Here is a 16,176-nt window from a genome sequence, read left to right on the forward strand (position 1 = left end):
TTGTAACACAGGTATATTGTCATTTATCCATACAGTCACACATGGCACAGATTGCTTTTTAAAAACATCATTAAATTTACTTAAATTTACTTAAATTTATTTAAATATTTACCTTCAATCCCGTGAAAGAGAAGAACTAGGTCTTGTCCTCAATCAAGTTCTGCATTTGTATGTTAAGCAATTTTTAAATTAAGGAGCACAGTACTGCTTGTCCCTCCCTTTCCTTTTTTTCTACCTCCAGGTTGCTCCCACCTACCAAAAGTTCCTTTCTACCACATCCCCAAAAGATCTTATGCAATTTTGGCCTTTTTGTTGATCTGGTCACTTTTCAGGTTTAGACATTTCAAAAGGACTTGAACTAAAATCTCAGGTCTCCTGTTGCACAACAGTAGCCTACTGACAGGATAGCAAAGCAAGTTGCCTATTCCAAAGGTTTTCTGGTGTTGTGGAGATAACTGCTCTTTATTTGTTTAAAATAAGTGACTTTTTAAAAGGATACACAATACTTGGTTTGTCTTCTGGATTTAAGCAGACATTGAGGGTCTGATTCTCCTCTCTGTGTCTTCTGGGTTTCAAATGCGGTACTTCAGCATAAAACACCCAGCTTAGTGATTCAGTTGGACACTAGGAGTGCAGATTCAGACTGAAGATCATTAGGAACACAGAGGAGGGTAAGAGATGGACACCCCAGTGGTTCTGTTGGTGAAGAAATATTGCAGTCATTACTGAGAATCATTTGAGACAAACACTATAAAACCCTGAGTAACTGCTCAGTAAGGAGGAGGGCAAGAATTGAAACAACCTTACTGGGAGGGCTCGAGCAAAGACAGAGAGAAACAAGAGAGGCAAACATGGCACAAGAGCTGTCACTTTGAAGTCCCAGAAGAGAGAAAGTGATGGAAGAAGAACGTGGCAGCAACAACTCTAAGACCCTAGAGGGCAGGGGAAGGTACATGAAAGGAAGGAAATTGTACTGTGTGCCAAGCATTTCATTGCAAGCCTGATTACATAAATGCATTGGGTCAAGAATTCTAAAAGATGTCAAAAATCAGTGTTGTGCAAGGCAGTGAAGAAATGCCAGAAATTAAATAAGTGTTAATTTTAGTATGGTGAGTCCTCCAGAAATCTGGATAGGGGAAAAATTAGTTGAATGGTTGTGTAGTGAGAAAGTCCAAGTCAGGAGACTCCCAAGCAACAAAGATATATACTGTGAGCAAGGTAGTTGCCTTTGCTAGTCAAGATGCAAGGATGCCATGCAGGATGGGAAAGCGAGATGGCAAGGCAAAGTGGCTTTTGGCAAGAGAGAGAAAAAAATCACAGATACTAATTGAAAGCGGCATCCAGAGATCAACCTCCTGCTTGGAGCAGAGCCATGAGTAGATAAGATTAGCCATAGCCCTTCCAAGGATGAAGATTCCAAAACATTTCTAGCACTGCTATTCACCCTGGGGAAAGGTTGTTCCCTAATGTGCAACTCACTTTTCATGTGCTGTGGCCACTGCCACTCAGTAATGATATGGCACTGCCAAAAGACATCAAGTCTGTGGCCTTTGCAACCATGCTTAAAAGGAGACAGAAAAGTGACCCACACTTCCCTTGATTTTACAGGCCTGAGTGAGTCTGTGTTCATGTTGTCATGGTTTTGGTTCTCCTTGGCCTCCCAGGTGTGGCTTTTCTGTCTTTATTCCCAAAGCATATCAGGAATTGCTTAAGAGGCTTATCCATGGGGACATGCTGCTCTTCCATTAGGAGAAGGAGGGTATGGCAGAATTGCATCTGAATGCACAGGGATCTAGTGTCCTTTTTAATGACTGAGACAGACAGAAGGCATTTCTCTTGGGTCTCTATAGGAATAGTATAAAGCACGTGCTTCTTAACACTTTTCCTATGTTCCTTCCCATTTGGGAAGGAGGACCAGAAGGACCCTGGGAGCAGCTGACCACTTGATAGTAAAGAGAAAGGACTCGGGGATAGTCTGCAGTCTCTGCCAGGAAAAGGGAGTCCTGCTGTTTCAAGAAGATGTGCAGTAAGATGCTGCTGGTGGTGTGTAAGTCCATTAAGAAACCTGGTCCTTTGCTCTCTGTTGTGAATTCAGATAGTCAGGAACATTCCCTGCAAATATGCATGACTGATGAGGACACTCTCTTTGGAGAAAGAGCAGTGACAGGAATAAATATGACCTGGGAGATTCACATTCATCTTCCAGGAAGTGCTTATGGCCATTAGTATTACTTAGTATTAGACTTGATTCTCCCATTTGCTCTTGCCTCAAACCAGTGAATAAGTGGCAAAGTAAAATGAGAACAAAGCAGTACAGTGTTAGGCTGGAAATAGTGTTGGAAGGGTGAAAGTTTATCAAGGAGAAGGTTGTGAGGCACATGTGTTTTATTTTCCTAGTTCTATAGTGTTGTTAAATATTTTCCAACTGCTGTGGGACAGAGATTAGAAAGTACATGTGTTAGCCCTTTTTCAAGCAAAAAAGAAGCACCAGTATCAAACAAAGGCAATTTTGCCTTATTGGTTTATTTCACAGGCAGTTCTGCCAGGCTGCTAAGTTGCTAAAAAACTGACAAGAATGTGAGTAAGTAGCCTGCCTTGGGGATCAGCATGAGCTGAAAACCAATGGAGATTCAAAAGCATTCTGCAAGAAGGTTTTCCTGGGGTTTTTTGTTCTTAGGTATCAAAACTTTAAAATTACTGGTTGTCTTAACTCAGTCTGTACTGAATTGTGGAAGTTTTGGTTCACAAAGTGATGAAAAGACAAAGTAATGCTCTTCTTTGCACTTATGTTCTTCTTTGGAACTTAATGTTCTTTTTTGCTAAGTATGATACTTAGCTTGTAGTGCTAGAATTTTGGGGTTCTTTGGCCAGGAAAATGACCCAGAGGCATAAATTTGAGGTTATTTTTAATAAATACTCTCTTCTAACACTGAGAGATTTGTCAACAGTACAGGAAAATTAAGAAGTTCACAGGTTATTGAGATGTTCCTTGTGGTGTGTATTTAGTTCATTTTTGTTGTTGCAATAACCTGTTTAGTAATCGAGTTTCTAGGGGGAAGAAAACCTTCCCAAGAAGAGGATAGTCTTGGTCTTGTTGTGCCTGATAAAGAAAAGGAAAGGGTGATCTGCCAAAAAGATAATAGTAGCACCAAGACTTCGTGATGCCAGTGTTGCTGAACTGGCAGCTGCTGCCTCTGTGCCTTCTTCATTGACTTCCAGGTAACACTTGTGAAAAACTTGGGACAAAAACAGATCACCAGTCTTGGACATTGCTGTGAAATCAGCTTGACCTTTTGTGAAGGCATCTTGTATCCCCATCCTGCTCAAAGTAGATTTGAGGTCATATTTCTCTTCTAATGTGAACCTGGGCAGATAAACTTCCATCTTCATTTCCTCCATTAGTTCTGGGTTGGTCCATGCAGACAAGTTTTCAAAGGTCAATTCTCTTTCTAGCTGCAGTTAGTAAAAGAGAATTAGAAAATTAAGGAATATTCAAAAACCTGTGCCCTAACGGCTATTTCTTCTCTTTTCTTAAATGCAGAACTTTTCAAGAGGTTGTAAGAGCACAAGAAAAACAGCAAAGAAACAGCAGTTTGGAGAACTTTTTAACTAAAGGAGAATGTTTTCCTATAGTATATCAATGCAGTCTTTGAACTGTTCTCAGTAATTGTCAGATAATACAGCAGAGCTACAACAGTCTGGTTGAATTTTTGTTTCTAGTGCTGTCTTCCCCACATTTTAGAATTTACAGTAAAGAGCTTCCCTCCCCGCCTCCCTCCCCCCCAACACTTTAACAATGAGAATTTCTGCCAGAGGCAGAATCAGGCTTTTTACAGAAGGTGGCAGTGTCCATACATATTAGTTCTGGATATCCTGGAACATAACAGAGGCTGCCCAATTTTTGGTGGTTTTTTTTGTTTTGTTTTGTTTTTTTGTGAATGAAATCATATCTGTCTGAATTGATGCGGACAGTGGATTTCAGCAGGGCTAGTTTTGTGTCCCTATTTTTTTGTTCAGCTGGAAAAGGGGCAATCTTATGGGCCTGGGTTTCCTGTTTCCAGGACCAATCAACTTCAGCAACCACAAATGTGCTGGCTTCCAAGACTAAGAAATCTAGTCTGAGTTTCAAGAGCTTCAAGCTCACAGTACTGAAACCAGATTTGGGATTTGCTTTACCTTGAGCCTGATCAGTACCTTCCTTACTAGAAACATGGCTGCAGCCTGGTCTTTTACTTCACACATTCATAACATAAATAAATAATGACACTCTTACTTTTTCAAATTATTTATGTTCTCAGATTTTTTACCTTTTGTAAGCCAGAGATGTCACTCGGTAGCAGGATAAACATGCTGAGGTCGTTATTGACGTATGGAAGCTCAAGAACATCAGCCTGAACTGATTCTATGTAGTTTAAGTTAAATTTATCCCTTAGGTACATCATGGGCACTGGTTTAGTTGTATGCTGCAACAAATCAAATTGAATGTTTAGCAATTGTACTCTGAACAGTAAAAGGACTGAGTTAAAGTAGCACAGTGGATGTTTATTGTATTTACGAGCTGTCCAGTGTGTCTGAGACATCCTTTATGGGTAGGACACAGAACACAGGATCTTCAGAGGATCCCTGCAAGGCACTGGAAAGGCACTGGGAGGCGTGGTATGCTCTCTGAGCTGTCTCAGATGACACCAATTGTAGGAAACTGCATGCTGCTATGATTCGTTGAATGGTTAAAAGTAAAAATGTAACAAACCCATACTGTTTTGTTCACCTCTTTTAGTTTTATTTTCCTGCCTTTGGAGAATGGAAGCTTTTTTGAAGTCAGCTTCTGACAATTTACATGTGCCTCAGGGTCTGGTATGTGTGTGCAGTTTAAGTGCTGAAGGAGTGGAGAATATACTGAATATACTGAATGCTTTAAATGAAATAACTATCCCGCCACATGGATTTAAAGGGTGACAGGATTTCTCCCTCCCCCTCCTCTCCCCCCATCTTTTTCAGGTTCTTCCACCTGCAGTGTAGAAAATAGGGCAGTATATTGCCTTACCATGTTTATTCTGAAAGGCCTTTCCCTGGTAGCTTCAGCTTCAAACTTTGTTGCCCAGTTTCCTTTGAAGTAGAGTGCATTTATCAGGACTAGCCTGGTGAGTGAATCCACAGATCCAGAAGGCAGCAGATTTTGGATTTTACCTAGAGAAAACAGAGGGACATTCACACATCTGCACATTTTCTCTGTTTCAATCTAAGTGCTGGTACAGTTTCTGGGCATATAAACCAGGGAAATTGTAAATGCTGACAGCAGCCATCTAGCTTATTTGCAAATATGTAGTTACTGGGGTAATTTTGTTTTACAAAGAAGAATAAGCCATATTCCTCACAAGCCAAGATGGGGGACACTAATTTTAGTAAGAGCTTGTCAGTAGATGAGTAATTTAGGAGAAGTCCGATTTACCTTTCTAGGGTGAATTGTTTACCTGCCATGGGCCCCTTGGGCACAGAGAAACCAAAATCACTCCTTTTTGATTTGGAGAGTAGAGGATGGAACTTACCTTCAGTCTGTTGTTCAACACTGGAATTGATTTCTCTCCTGGTTGCATCTGCTGCTCCCACAAAGTCGACTGATTGTGGCTCTGCATTATAATATCTCTTGGCTAACAATAAGTATTCCTGAAGTGCAATAGAGACACCTGATTTAGTTTGCTGCCTGCCAATATGGGTGCTGCTACAGCCAGAGATAAAAATTACATGGACACTAGCACATTGTTTTCTCAAAACAACAAAGTATTTTTTAGTGGAAACACTCAATTTAAACATTCTCATCTAACTACATCTATAAATCACTCTGAGATTAGATACACATCCCAAAAAACTAAAATTTTAGTGTCCATAGTCTTAGGAAAAATATCACAGAAAATATTAATGTTAAGGATAATAACATAATTTGCAAATGTAGTTAAAATATTTAGAAGTATATGGCTTATGTTACCATAGGTAGATCATGAAGACTAAATGACACTGCATAATCTGAGTAAAAGTCTTACCTTATTGAAAGGAAATGTTTTTTCTCCATATAACTGGTTGACACTTTTAAGTAGGTAGTTTTTAGTGGGTTGGTTGATTTCAAAGCTGAGTGCTTTAAATCCAGTATGGATATTATCTGATTTGCCAATCTCTGTCTTGGAAAAAGAGAATTAAAAAGGATGTTATTAATCTGTTGTGTAAAAAATCTGGTTTTTTCCTTCATGCAGATCCAAGTAAAGTATTTCTCTTCAGGTGGTCTGCTACCTATAGTACAAAAGAAGAGGTGCTCTAAACTAGACAGCTATTAAAAGAATAATTTTAAAGTATTAGAAGCTGCAGATATGGCATAAACACTGTGGGTATCTCGGAATGCAAGTGTTCAGAGTCTGAACTATATAAAATATTTAAGGGTTTATAAGTGGATATTGTGAAACTTTGGATATCCAGAAAAGAAGTGTCAGAGAGTAATTCTTAAGCAATGCATGAGATTTGGCTCTATTACTCCCTTAATTTATGAAAATAGGGTTACAATGAAAATTTGCCCCTACATTTCTTAATCTCTCAAGTGGTTTGGGGTTTTGTTTTTGTTTTTTTTTTTTAATGTTTCAGCAATTGCAGTAAATTCTTTATATTGAAGTGACAGAATTAAATGAATGTGAGTTCAGAATCTCCACTGAGTTCAAGGAAGAAGCTGCTAATTAGTAGATTAAAAATCTACACCTGTGCTGTATTAGTCTCATTATTATATCAGAATCAGAGGCACAAACAGACCCTTAATTCTCCACAGTGTTAGAACCTATAGCACTACCCATAGTGCTACCCAGAACACTCTGTAATTCTTACAATTAGGGCAAGTGTTACTCATGAGGAACAATCCCTCTCCTGTTCATGCAGTGCAAATGAGATGTTGACATAACCCCTAAAATAAATCTTCCCACCATGGAATTTGGCTGTGGGATGCAGATCCATTCATCAAAACTAGCAGCAGTTGGGGTTTTGTGGGCAGACTGCAGGGAAACAGCTCACTCCCCTAAAGAATAAGGATGATGGGAAAGAGCAGGAAGAATAGTTTGATATTACCATCTTTGAATTTTCAACTAGGAAAAGCCTTTACTGACTCAGGGGGATTTCATTTGTTCTTCTGCGTTGAATTACATACCTGTTGGGACCAGATGCTTGACAGTATGGCAAATACTTATCTCAAGAGTAAAATTATTCCCATTTCTCTTAAATTTACTGCAGGCAACTGATTTACTTTAGAAAATCCCAACATGTAAATTTATATTGTTAATTTCTCAATTGAAATGGTGACTAATTTCTGAAACATATCAGGAATAGGTAGCCTGGAAAAGTTAATGTTCTGGTTTTCTTTGTCTTGATGCTACAATCAAATGTTTGGAAGAACATCTCTTTTCTTGGGATTAGCTCTCTGAGGTAAGAACTGCGCTAGCTTCTGAATAGTAATAGTTTGAGAAAGAAATCTGTCCTCAGAGCTAAAGGAAAAAGATCAAAAGATCTATTGATCATCAAATGTTAAATTTTGCAAATTTGAGGTTAGATTATGCAATTCTATGTAAAAGGGGGAAGCATGTAATAAGTGTTGCATTAGGTGAAGGTATCACACAATGCTGCACCAATGAATTTTGTACACTAAGTCTGAGGAAGGCAGACATAAGCAAATGCAAATGTGGAAGGAAAGTAAAAGCAGGAGAAGATGTGGCCATGCCCATAGCTTGATCACCAGCTTGGGTAAGATACCTTCTGGAAACATGCACGTCGATTTGATAGACTGTCTTCTGTTCTGGAGTAGACATGCATTCTTATGGTTGTGGTGACATTTTTGGCTCCTTCAGCTTTATTAAAGTGAAGTACCTGTAGTGGGAAAAGAAATAATAAATGCAATAAAAAATTGCTGTTTCAGTAAATTTTTTCAGTGATATCAGGAGGACTGGTAATGAGGACAGTCAAGCACAGATTTCATTCTTGTGTGCCATTCTCACTGAATACAAAATCTTTGTCTAGGTCTCTATGCTCATGTGTACAAAATGGCTTGTGCAAACTAAGCTGAGGGCTGCTGGGTGAAACTCTTACATACCTGGCCTTTGTTGAGGAATCTGCCTGCTTTGAGTTCTGCCCTGGAACAACTAGTTAACACCTGGAAAGAGCCAATTATACCCCCAGATGGAGTCTACCAAAGGAGAAGTCTTAATGAAGCTCTGCTATGTGTCAAAAAGCCTGAAAATTGTGCAGGCAGTTCCACGCCTTAAATCTCTTTCTCTGGACTTGTTCACCTTACCCAGGCTACAAAGGGGTGGGAACAATCTGGGAACAGTTTTCACAAGAGCTGTGCCTTTTGTTTTGTTTTGTTTTCCCTTCATCCTAACAGAAGATCACTCCTTTTTTACCCTGCCAGGTCACTCTTGTCCTGTGTATCAGGAATTGGATCGCTTCCTTAGCAGGTGGGATAACTTCTGCCTTATCAGATGCAAACTCACAAGCCTCCCCTCCTACAACAGGAGCTATGTACCTGAATTAAGTGTTGGTAACCATGCACTGTGACTGTTCTCACTACCCCCTGATGACACCACAAACTTTGAATAAGTGCAACTTGCCAATTTCAGCAAGTAATTTTGCCTGTAAAATACATACCCCAAAGAAAGGGTTTTAGTCTCATCATTTTTTCTCTGATCTTGTAGATGCGGATTTATGTTTAGCAAAGAGTAAAACTTGAAATAACTATAGGGGAGAGCCCTCAAAACTCTACACATGATATGGCTTTCCTCTGTTTCATCACAACAAATTTCTGGCATGGAGGACATTACTCAAAAGGATCAACTTTTTCAGACTTTTAGAAGCCCAGACTCACCTTTGCCATCTGATCTGCGGTGTTGCCTTTGGCTCCCAAATAAACAGTAGCCAGGGCAGATGAAATACTCCAAGGAGAGAACAAAATATTCTTGTCACCATCTTCCTGACACTGCTGTTTGAAAAAGTCAAGAGCAAAGCTTGTGTTTGCTTTATTCAGTGTATCCATTGTCCTGAAACTGCACAGAAAGATAGAAAAGATGCTGTTAATGAACCACTATAATTGCTCTTTGCTTAGAAATTTCTCTTCACTGTTTGAACTTTTTTGTGATTAAAAGGATTTCTAAAATTGCCTATAAAGAATGAGGAGCATTAACTATTATAAAGTTTCATAAAGTTTAGTATGTCCTGTTTCACTGATGGCAATAGCTATCATTTTTAGGGATGAACTAGCCTCTAGCTGTGTTTCATATATTGTTCACCAGGAAATTTATTGCACTGCTTTTACAGTATCTTGGAGTGACAATTGATAGCATTACTCGGCAAAGCCTGGGCTAGAGACCACCAGCAAACTGTCTCTTATGACAAATTTTGTGCTTCAATTTGTTCAAGTGCCTTTTTGATGCTCATCTCTGTAGTGAACAAATATTCTGGTAACAGGAGCAATCAAACTATTCATTTAGGTCAAGACAAAACACTCCTTCCTATACTTGAGGAGGCACAGCCCCAAGTATTGCATGCTAAGCATCCAGAATTACCTTTCTGACTTTTAAAAATGTTCTGAAACCCTTTCTTACAGCACTAGCCCAGATCCTAGCTTCTCGGTTCTTCTGCAATACAAGCTTTCTATATTCTGCAGACCACAAAGGCTGCTATTTGTCATTTGCCCTGAAGGTTTAGCTGAGGGTTCTAGTCAGGGACTAAGAACTATTTCAGTTGGTATAGGATGGCCTTAGAATATAAGATAGCTTATGACCCTAGTAGCTTGCAAACCAGGAGCTAAACTGATCATTCTAAGCACCAAAGAGTACAAGAACAAATTACCTGACTTAGGCAAAGACAATGGTTCTTAGTATGCTGTGATATATATGCTAATCAGTAAGCTCTAGAAATTATAGGACTCTGAACAATAAGTTGCTCTACCTGTATATTTTTAAGACTTTCATCTTCTATGCTATGCCTGTGTAATCTTAGTTAATTATTTTCCCAAGCATTAATTATTTCCAGTTCAGATGCCTACTTGCTTTTTTCCTATGCATTTGTCAACAAAGCAACATCAGCCAAGAATAAGTGAAATAAATAGTATCTAGAAATCATTACAGTACCTTGTTTTGTGGAGGGAGAAACACTGCTGCTCTGGTGTCTCCAAGGTTTCTGCAGTTCACATGAAGGGTAGGATGAATTTATAGTGTGCCTGGCCAGTTCTGCAGAGGTTCTTATGACTCATGACTCTGCAATGTAATATGCCCTATAGGCCACATCCCTGCGGAAGAACTGAATCACCTCAGAGTAGGATGTGAAGTGCTGATAAGAATGATACCATACAAGAATTTTACAGAAGTGACTGCCTAAGTATTTCTATAAACACTTTTGTGGCAACAGGCTAGTAACAACTTGAACCCACACTACTTCGAACAATCTTTCCTTTATGGTTTGGAAAGTTTAAAAAAAGGCATTCACTGACCTACTTCTTCTATGGTTTGTCTTACAGAATTTATCTGTGAGAAACAGACAGACAGAAAAAAAGAAAGTGACTTCTTATGTGTTTTTCTATTGTCTGCTTCCTTCTGAGAAAGTATTTGTCATTCTCGGTGGGTTTCTGTTTTGGAAAAATGGGTTTTGTTAATCTTGAAGATTCAAAGACTTTACAGCCAGGGAAACTCTGTAAATGTGAGATAGGGAAGGTTAAGAGACAGGCACCAGCCCTTGCTTGTATTAGCAGTGGGCAACATCATTGAATTTAGTGTGGGTCTTAGACTTATTTCTATTTCCCCACCCATGTAGCACATCAGAGATCTATTCCTTGTTTTCCATTGCAGAGATGAATATTCTGTCAAATCCTCTTTTTCTTCCTTCCTGGGCTCCTAAAATATCTCCTTTCAATCATACTGTTTCTTCTTCTGTTGTCCTTCCTGTGTCGGTCTGTCCCCACTCTGACTCCTAACTGAAATACACTTTAAAATCCACTTTGCCCTTTATTTATTTTTTTTTCTCTCTCTGCACTGTTAATACCTTCACCTTGAAAACCTGAGCAGGACTCACAAGCTCTGTTTCCTCAGCATAAATTGCCTTTGGAGAGCTTTCTTCTGACCTGCTGTCTGTGAGCATACATTTAGTATGGACTTATGTTGTAGGGCAGAGGTTTGTATGAAGGATCTTATAATGACGAATGAACCATGGAAATACCTGCAAAATTTGGTGCAGGGCATAGGAGGGTACAGCTGCAAAGGATCCCTTGACAATAGTGAAACTTTTGTGTCAATGTAACTTGGGAATTGAAAGCTTTGCTAAAGTTGCTTTCCTACCTGTGAGGAGCCGCATTACTTCAATCGGATGGTGTTCTGCCCCTCAGGTATTTTGAAATGCTACCTATGCAAAAGGGGCATGTGTGATTTGTAATTAGATGTATCTGTTATGTTTTTCAGAGAGCCTCATAGTGTAAGAGAGATATTCACTGCAGAACTAATTGTTCCCATAGCACCTGGGAAAGTTGTAATCTGTTTACATTGGCTTTAAATGGTTTCCAAAGCATAATTGATTTGAGTAATCTTTGCAAATTTAGCCTGTTGTTGAAGAGTGATAGATACTATGAAAAGACTTCATCCCTCAGAGCAATTGGTGTGGATTTTGTGGTTATAAAGCGGGGGTGAACCTCAGTTGCTAACTAGTTCTACTGTTTGCTTCCTTACAAGAAGTGACTGAGGTGTTCTGTTTACACAGGAATGCTGGGTTAGGCTGAATGAAAGGTTTGTGCTTTTGCAAAAGTTTTTACAGCTAACATTTTAGAACACCTCTTGAATGGCATGGCTGGTAGTTAGGCAATAAAAATAAGAAAAACGTACTGAGTAACTAAAATGATGATCATCTCAGAAGACAAAATATGCTATATCAATGTGATGGGTTGATAATATTTTCTAATACCCTTTAAAATTAGCATCACTGAAGGACACAGCTCACTGCATGGTGCTACTGCTGACTCAGTAGCAGTGGTAATCCCACTCCTTACTAAGTCAACACAGCAGCACACTAGGAGACTTATATTTGTGTTAATAGTGTCCTTCCTGTGGGAAGTAAGCCTGTGGTCCCTTTCACTGCAGTCATTCATGTTTCCATTTTGTCAGGGAAAATACTGGCAGTATACCAGTGCCCTGGCCAGATATATAAAGGCATTTTGTTGTCCTCGAGTTTCAGTGTAACTTTGCACATGTCATTTTGACTACACAGTGTGTTGCTCTGTTCATTAGTGTTCAGGAGTAGGTGATATGTTTGATGTCTGAACAGAACATTATAAAGTGCCCTATAAGGGTCTTGAGAAAAAGACTTGCTGTCACAGAAAAGTGGTTGTACTTTTGCATTTACACAGTATTTTTAGGACACAACTTTCCACGGCTGGTTTTCATGCCGATTGGTAGCTTATTTTTACAATCAGCTCTGTATAGCTCTTGGAAATCTGGTTGAATTCACAACTAACATGTTCCATATTTGAGGTATATCAAAAGGAAGAGTGGTGTTTGAAGGAAAGCTTTTCAGTTTCCCTGACATCCTCAAGTACTTTTTACAAGTACAGACACTGTTTATTTACTTGGCTGGGAAGAATTTCTGATTCACTCAGCAGAGCACTCTGTTCAAGTTTTTGACACAGCCAGAGCTGGCCAGTAGATTTTAAACATAAAAGGATTTTAAATACCCCCAAATCTTTAAAAGGACTTTAAGAGATACAAGAAGGATGGGGAGGAGAAGAGTTTTGAAATCTGATAATATTTTTATCCCTTTGTAGGTGTGATGTATTTTTTTGTTTTCAGTTTCTGTGTGATTTAAATTAGAAAACCATAAGGAGGATAAGGACACAGAAAATGACAAAATGAGCACCTACTCTACATTTGCGTGGCCTTACCTTGAATATTGTGTGCAGTTTTGGGCACCACAACATAAAAAAGACATTAAGCAATTACAGAGTGTCCAAAGGAGGGCCATGAAAATGGTGAGGGGCCTAAAGAGGAAGCCATATGAGGAGCAGCTGAGGTCACTAGTTCTGTTCAGCCTGAAGGAGACTCAGGGGAGATCTCATTGTGGTCTTCAGCATCCTCACGAGGGGAAGTGGAGGTGCAAGTACTGATCTCTTCACTCTCATGACCAGTGACAGGATTTGAGGAATCAGCATGAAGCTGAGTCAAGGGAGGTTTAGGCTGCATATCAGGAAAAGGTTCTTCACTCAGAGAGTGGTTGGGCACTGAAACAGGATCCCCAGGGAAGTGAGCACTGCACCAAACCTGTCTGAGTTCAAAGGGCATTTGAACAACACTTGCAGGGCACATTGTGTATGTCTTGGGGTGTCCTGTGTAGGCCCAGTAGTTGGTCTCAGTGATCCTCATGGGTCTCTTCTACTTCAGCATATGATTCTATGACTAGAAACATAACATTTTCTGTACTAAGGAGGGCTCTTTCCTGGGTGATAACTCTGTCATAGTGTAACTAAGAGCATGGCATGAGCTATACCTAACATTGTCAACAATAAAAAACTATATGTATCACCTAGACTGATCATAACAGATATTGGGCTGTGTTGTAAAGGAATTTTATGTAAGATGATAAATCTTTATCAACCTGGAATCTCAAATAGTTTTTAAGTGAAAGAGATTCATTCTTTGAGTATCCTTTTTCCCTTTAAAGCTTTGGTTGATAATACACGTGCCTTTATTTTGAAAGAGAGTAGATAGTGATCTGTTGTGCACCTCCTACAAGTAAATTTGCAAGCCTTCCCTTGCCAAGTAATCCTTGCTGACATACTCTAACACTATGTAAAACCTTATGAGTTCCCAAAGGGTGTGGTGAGGTTCCTGTATAAATATTATTGAGGCATTTTGTTCCACACCTGCAGAGGCAAAGGTGTGGTAAGTTTGACAGTCCCAGCAGAATTCCTCGTACTTTAATATTACTTCTACATGCTTTAGCTTAGGCACTGTAATTAATGAAGGCAGTGTTTGTCCTGAGAAAATCTGCTCTGGTAAGAAGTGCAACACTTCTGATAAAGGACTGATCTGTATATGTGAAAAGGGTCTGTTCATCTGTGAATGAATATGCATGCTGTTTCCACATGTGCAAGGGTGCAGTTTTTCTTTGATGACTCAGGTGGTGAGCGCTTTAAAAGTATCGCAGGTTACAGATGACATAAAAAATACGAAGAGTGGCCTGAATTTCTCAGCCATGATACACAGTTCTGCATTATGAGTAATGATATATGTGTGGCTTGTATCACTTTGGCTGAAACTTGTCATTTTTCCAAAGAAGTCTCTCAAAGGGTGGATCTGTAGGTCAGCTGCACAACTACTGAATCAGAAAGCTGATCCCATCTTCCCTTTCCAGTGCTATAGTGAAGGATGTGCCACATTATGAGGTGAAGAATGTGAATATCAAGTCAGTATATCTTCAACACACATTTCTAAACAAGTGCCCATCCTAAACAGGAGTCTTGTGCTGCAGTGGCAGAGCAGAATATAGAGGCAAGACTGTCTTTTAAGAAACTTTTTAGACATTTGCTCTGTTTTTCATACAGTTTGCTTGCAAATATTATTGCTTGGTGGAATGACCAGGAGTTTCCCAAGGCAGTTGGTGTTTTCAGGTGTTTCATCAGGATGATTTTCCCAATACTCACTTGAGAAAGTGTACAGAAAATCTTTAGTATTCAGTGATCTGCTTGGCATTTGCTGCCCTTTCACAGTTTCATGCTTTTCAAGCTAACCTTGGAACTGATCTGAACTACCTGGTTAAGTGCATATACATCAGCAGTAATGTTTTGTTCTGGAAGAGGGAAACCCCAAAAATGAGGGCTTGGAGTGGAATTTCCCCTTTGGATTGACAAGGACCTTGGCTAAGCTGTAGTGTCATAACCATCCCTTGAACATGTCTCATCAATGCCTTTGCCATTGCATCTTTCCTTCTCTCACATTCCCTGCGTGTTGCACAAAGGATCTAAATCTCTTGAGACCTGACATCCTTTGCGTGGTTCAAGTTAGCAAGCTTTTCACAACCAAAGAGATATTAATGACATGATACACAACAAGTAATACAAGATGATCTCATGTTCATTTCTGCTCTAAGGTAAAATAAGATGGAAGGTTTTCATTTTGTTCTTCAAACTTTTGTATAAGTGGCAAAAGTATGAACTTGTGGGGTATTACACTGAGGACCTTTTAAACTATTCTGATGTTCATCTGCTCTTTATCAAAGCATTTCCAAACTCTTTTGTTTCAGCTGTAGGGAGATCTTCATGCCTCTGTCTTTTGTACTGATATCTGTGGCTGATTTTGTTCTTTGAAAGCCAAAAGCAGAACTCTCTCTGTGTAGTTTAAAACTAGTGCAATATCCTCTTTCAGCTGCTTTAGACTTTTCTTCTTGGTGCATCTCCCTTCCTTTTCTAGATCTTTGGTTTTATCTTCCTTAATATCCTCTATATTTTTAAATATCTCTTGCTTCTGTGGTTGTTTATTCATTGTCTGAGAACATAGACAGACCAACTCATAGGTCAAGACCAATCTGAATTCAGTGGAACAGGGGCAACATCAGGCTAAGGAAAGTTACCAGAAGACATGTGAAGAAAGGCAGAGCAAAGGCTCTCTGTTTGTGGCTAGAGGTGAGGGCTCTCCCCCCACCTCCTGCAGATGCAGCTGAGACACAGCTTGGCCTCTGTAGCTGACACAGCATAATCTCATAGCAGATGGTCCCTACAGGCAACACTTTCTTCCTCTTCCTGAATTTCTCTTCTTAGAATCAAGCCTTGACTCCAATTCTGCCCTCTTCCCTCACTGCCCACAGAAGTAGAGATTGCTGAAGGGCGAGGAGGAAGAAGGAGGGCATGGTAAGGGTGGGGACAGTCATTGGGGAAAAATAGTTAATGAACCACATTCAAGGGAAATGAGGCAGAATGGAATAGAAAAGAGGCAAGAGGAACTGCTCCTGCACACAGCCCTGTGAAGTTCAATGATTCCTTCTCTGCCCCCTTTGATCTGTAATTCTGTTCCATACAAAAACACATCTGGTACCTCACTCCCACTTGTATTTGCTTCTTATCAGAGCCACTAGAATGGAAATTTCCCTGTGTGACTAAGAAGTCAGCCTTCCTTGTAAGGATTTGTT

At 39.6% G+C, this 16,176-nt stretch overlaps 1 protein-coding gene across 1 annotated transcript; it reads right to left on the reverse strand.

The window, feature by feature from the left end:
• Positions 1 to 671: 671 nt before the first annotated feature.
• On the reverse strand, positions 672 to 10,467 carry LOC306799966 (serpin B10-like). Its single transcript, XM_079301648.1, has 9 exons — positions 10,149 to 10,467; positions 8,885 to 9,062; positions 7,777 to 7,890; positions 6,039 to 6,173; positions 5,547 to 5,664; positions 5,045 to 5,187; positions 4,308 to 4,463; positions 2,181 to 3,453; positions 672 to 2,112 (listed from the first exon to the last, which is right to left on the reverse strand). The coding sequence occupies exons 2-8, from the start codon at positions 9,050 to 9,052 to the stop codon at positions 3,049 to 3,051; spliced, it is 1,239 nt and encodes a 412-aa protein (XP_079157774.1). The 5' UTR covers positions 9,053 to 9,062; positions 10,149 to 10,467; the 3' UTR covers positions 672 to 2,112; positions 2,181 to 3,048.
• Between the last annotated feature and the right edge of the window lie 5,709 nt (positions 10,468 to 16,176).

The sequence above is a fragment of the Erithacus rubecula genome, assembly GCF_903797595.1.
Source record: "Erithacus rubecula genome assembly, chromosome: 3".
NCBI lineage: Eukaryota > Metazoa > Chordata > Aves > Passeriformes > Muscicapidae > Erithacus > Erithacus rubecula.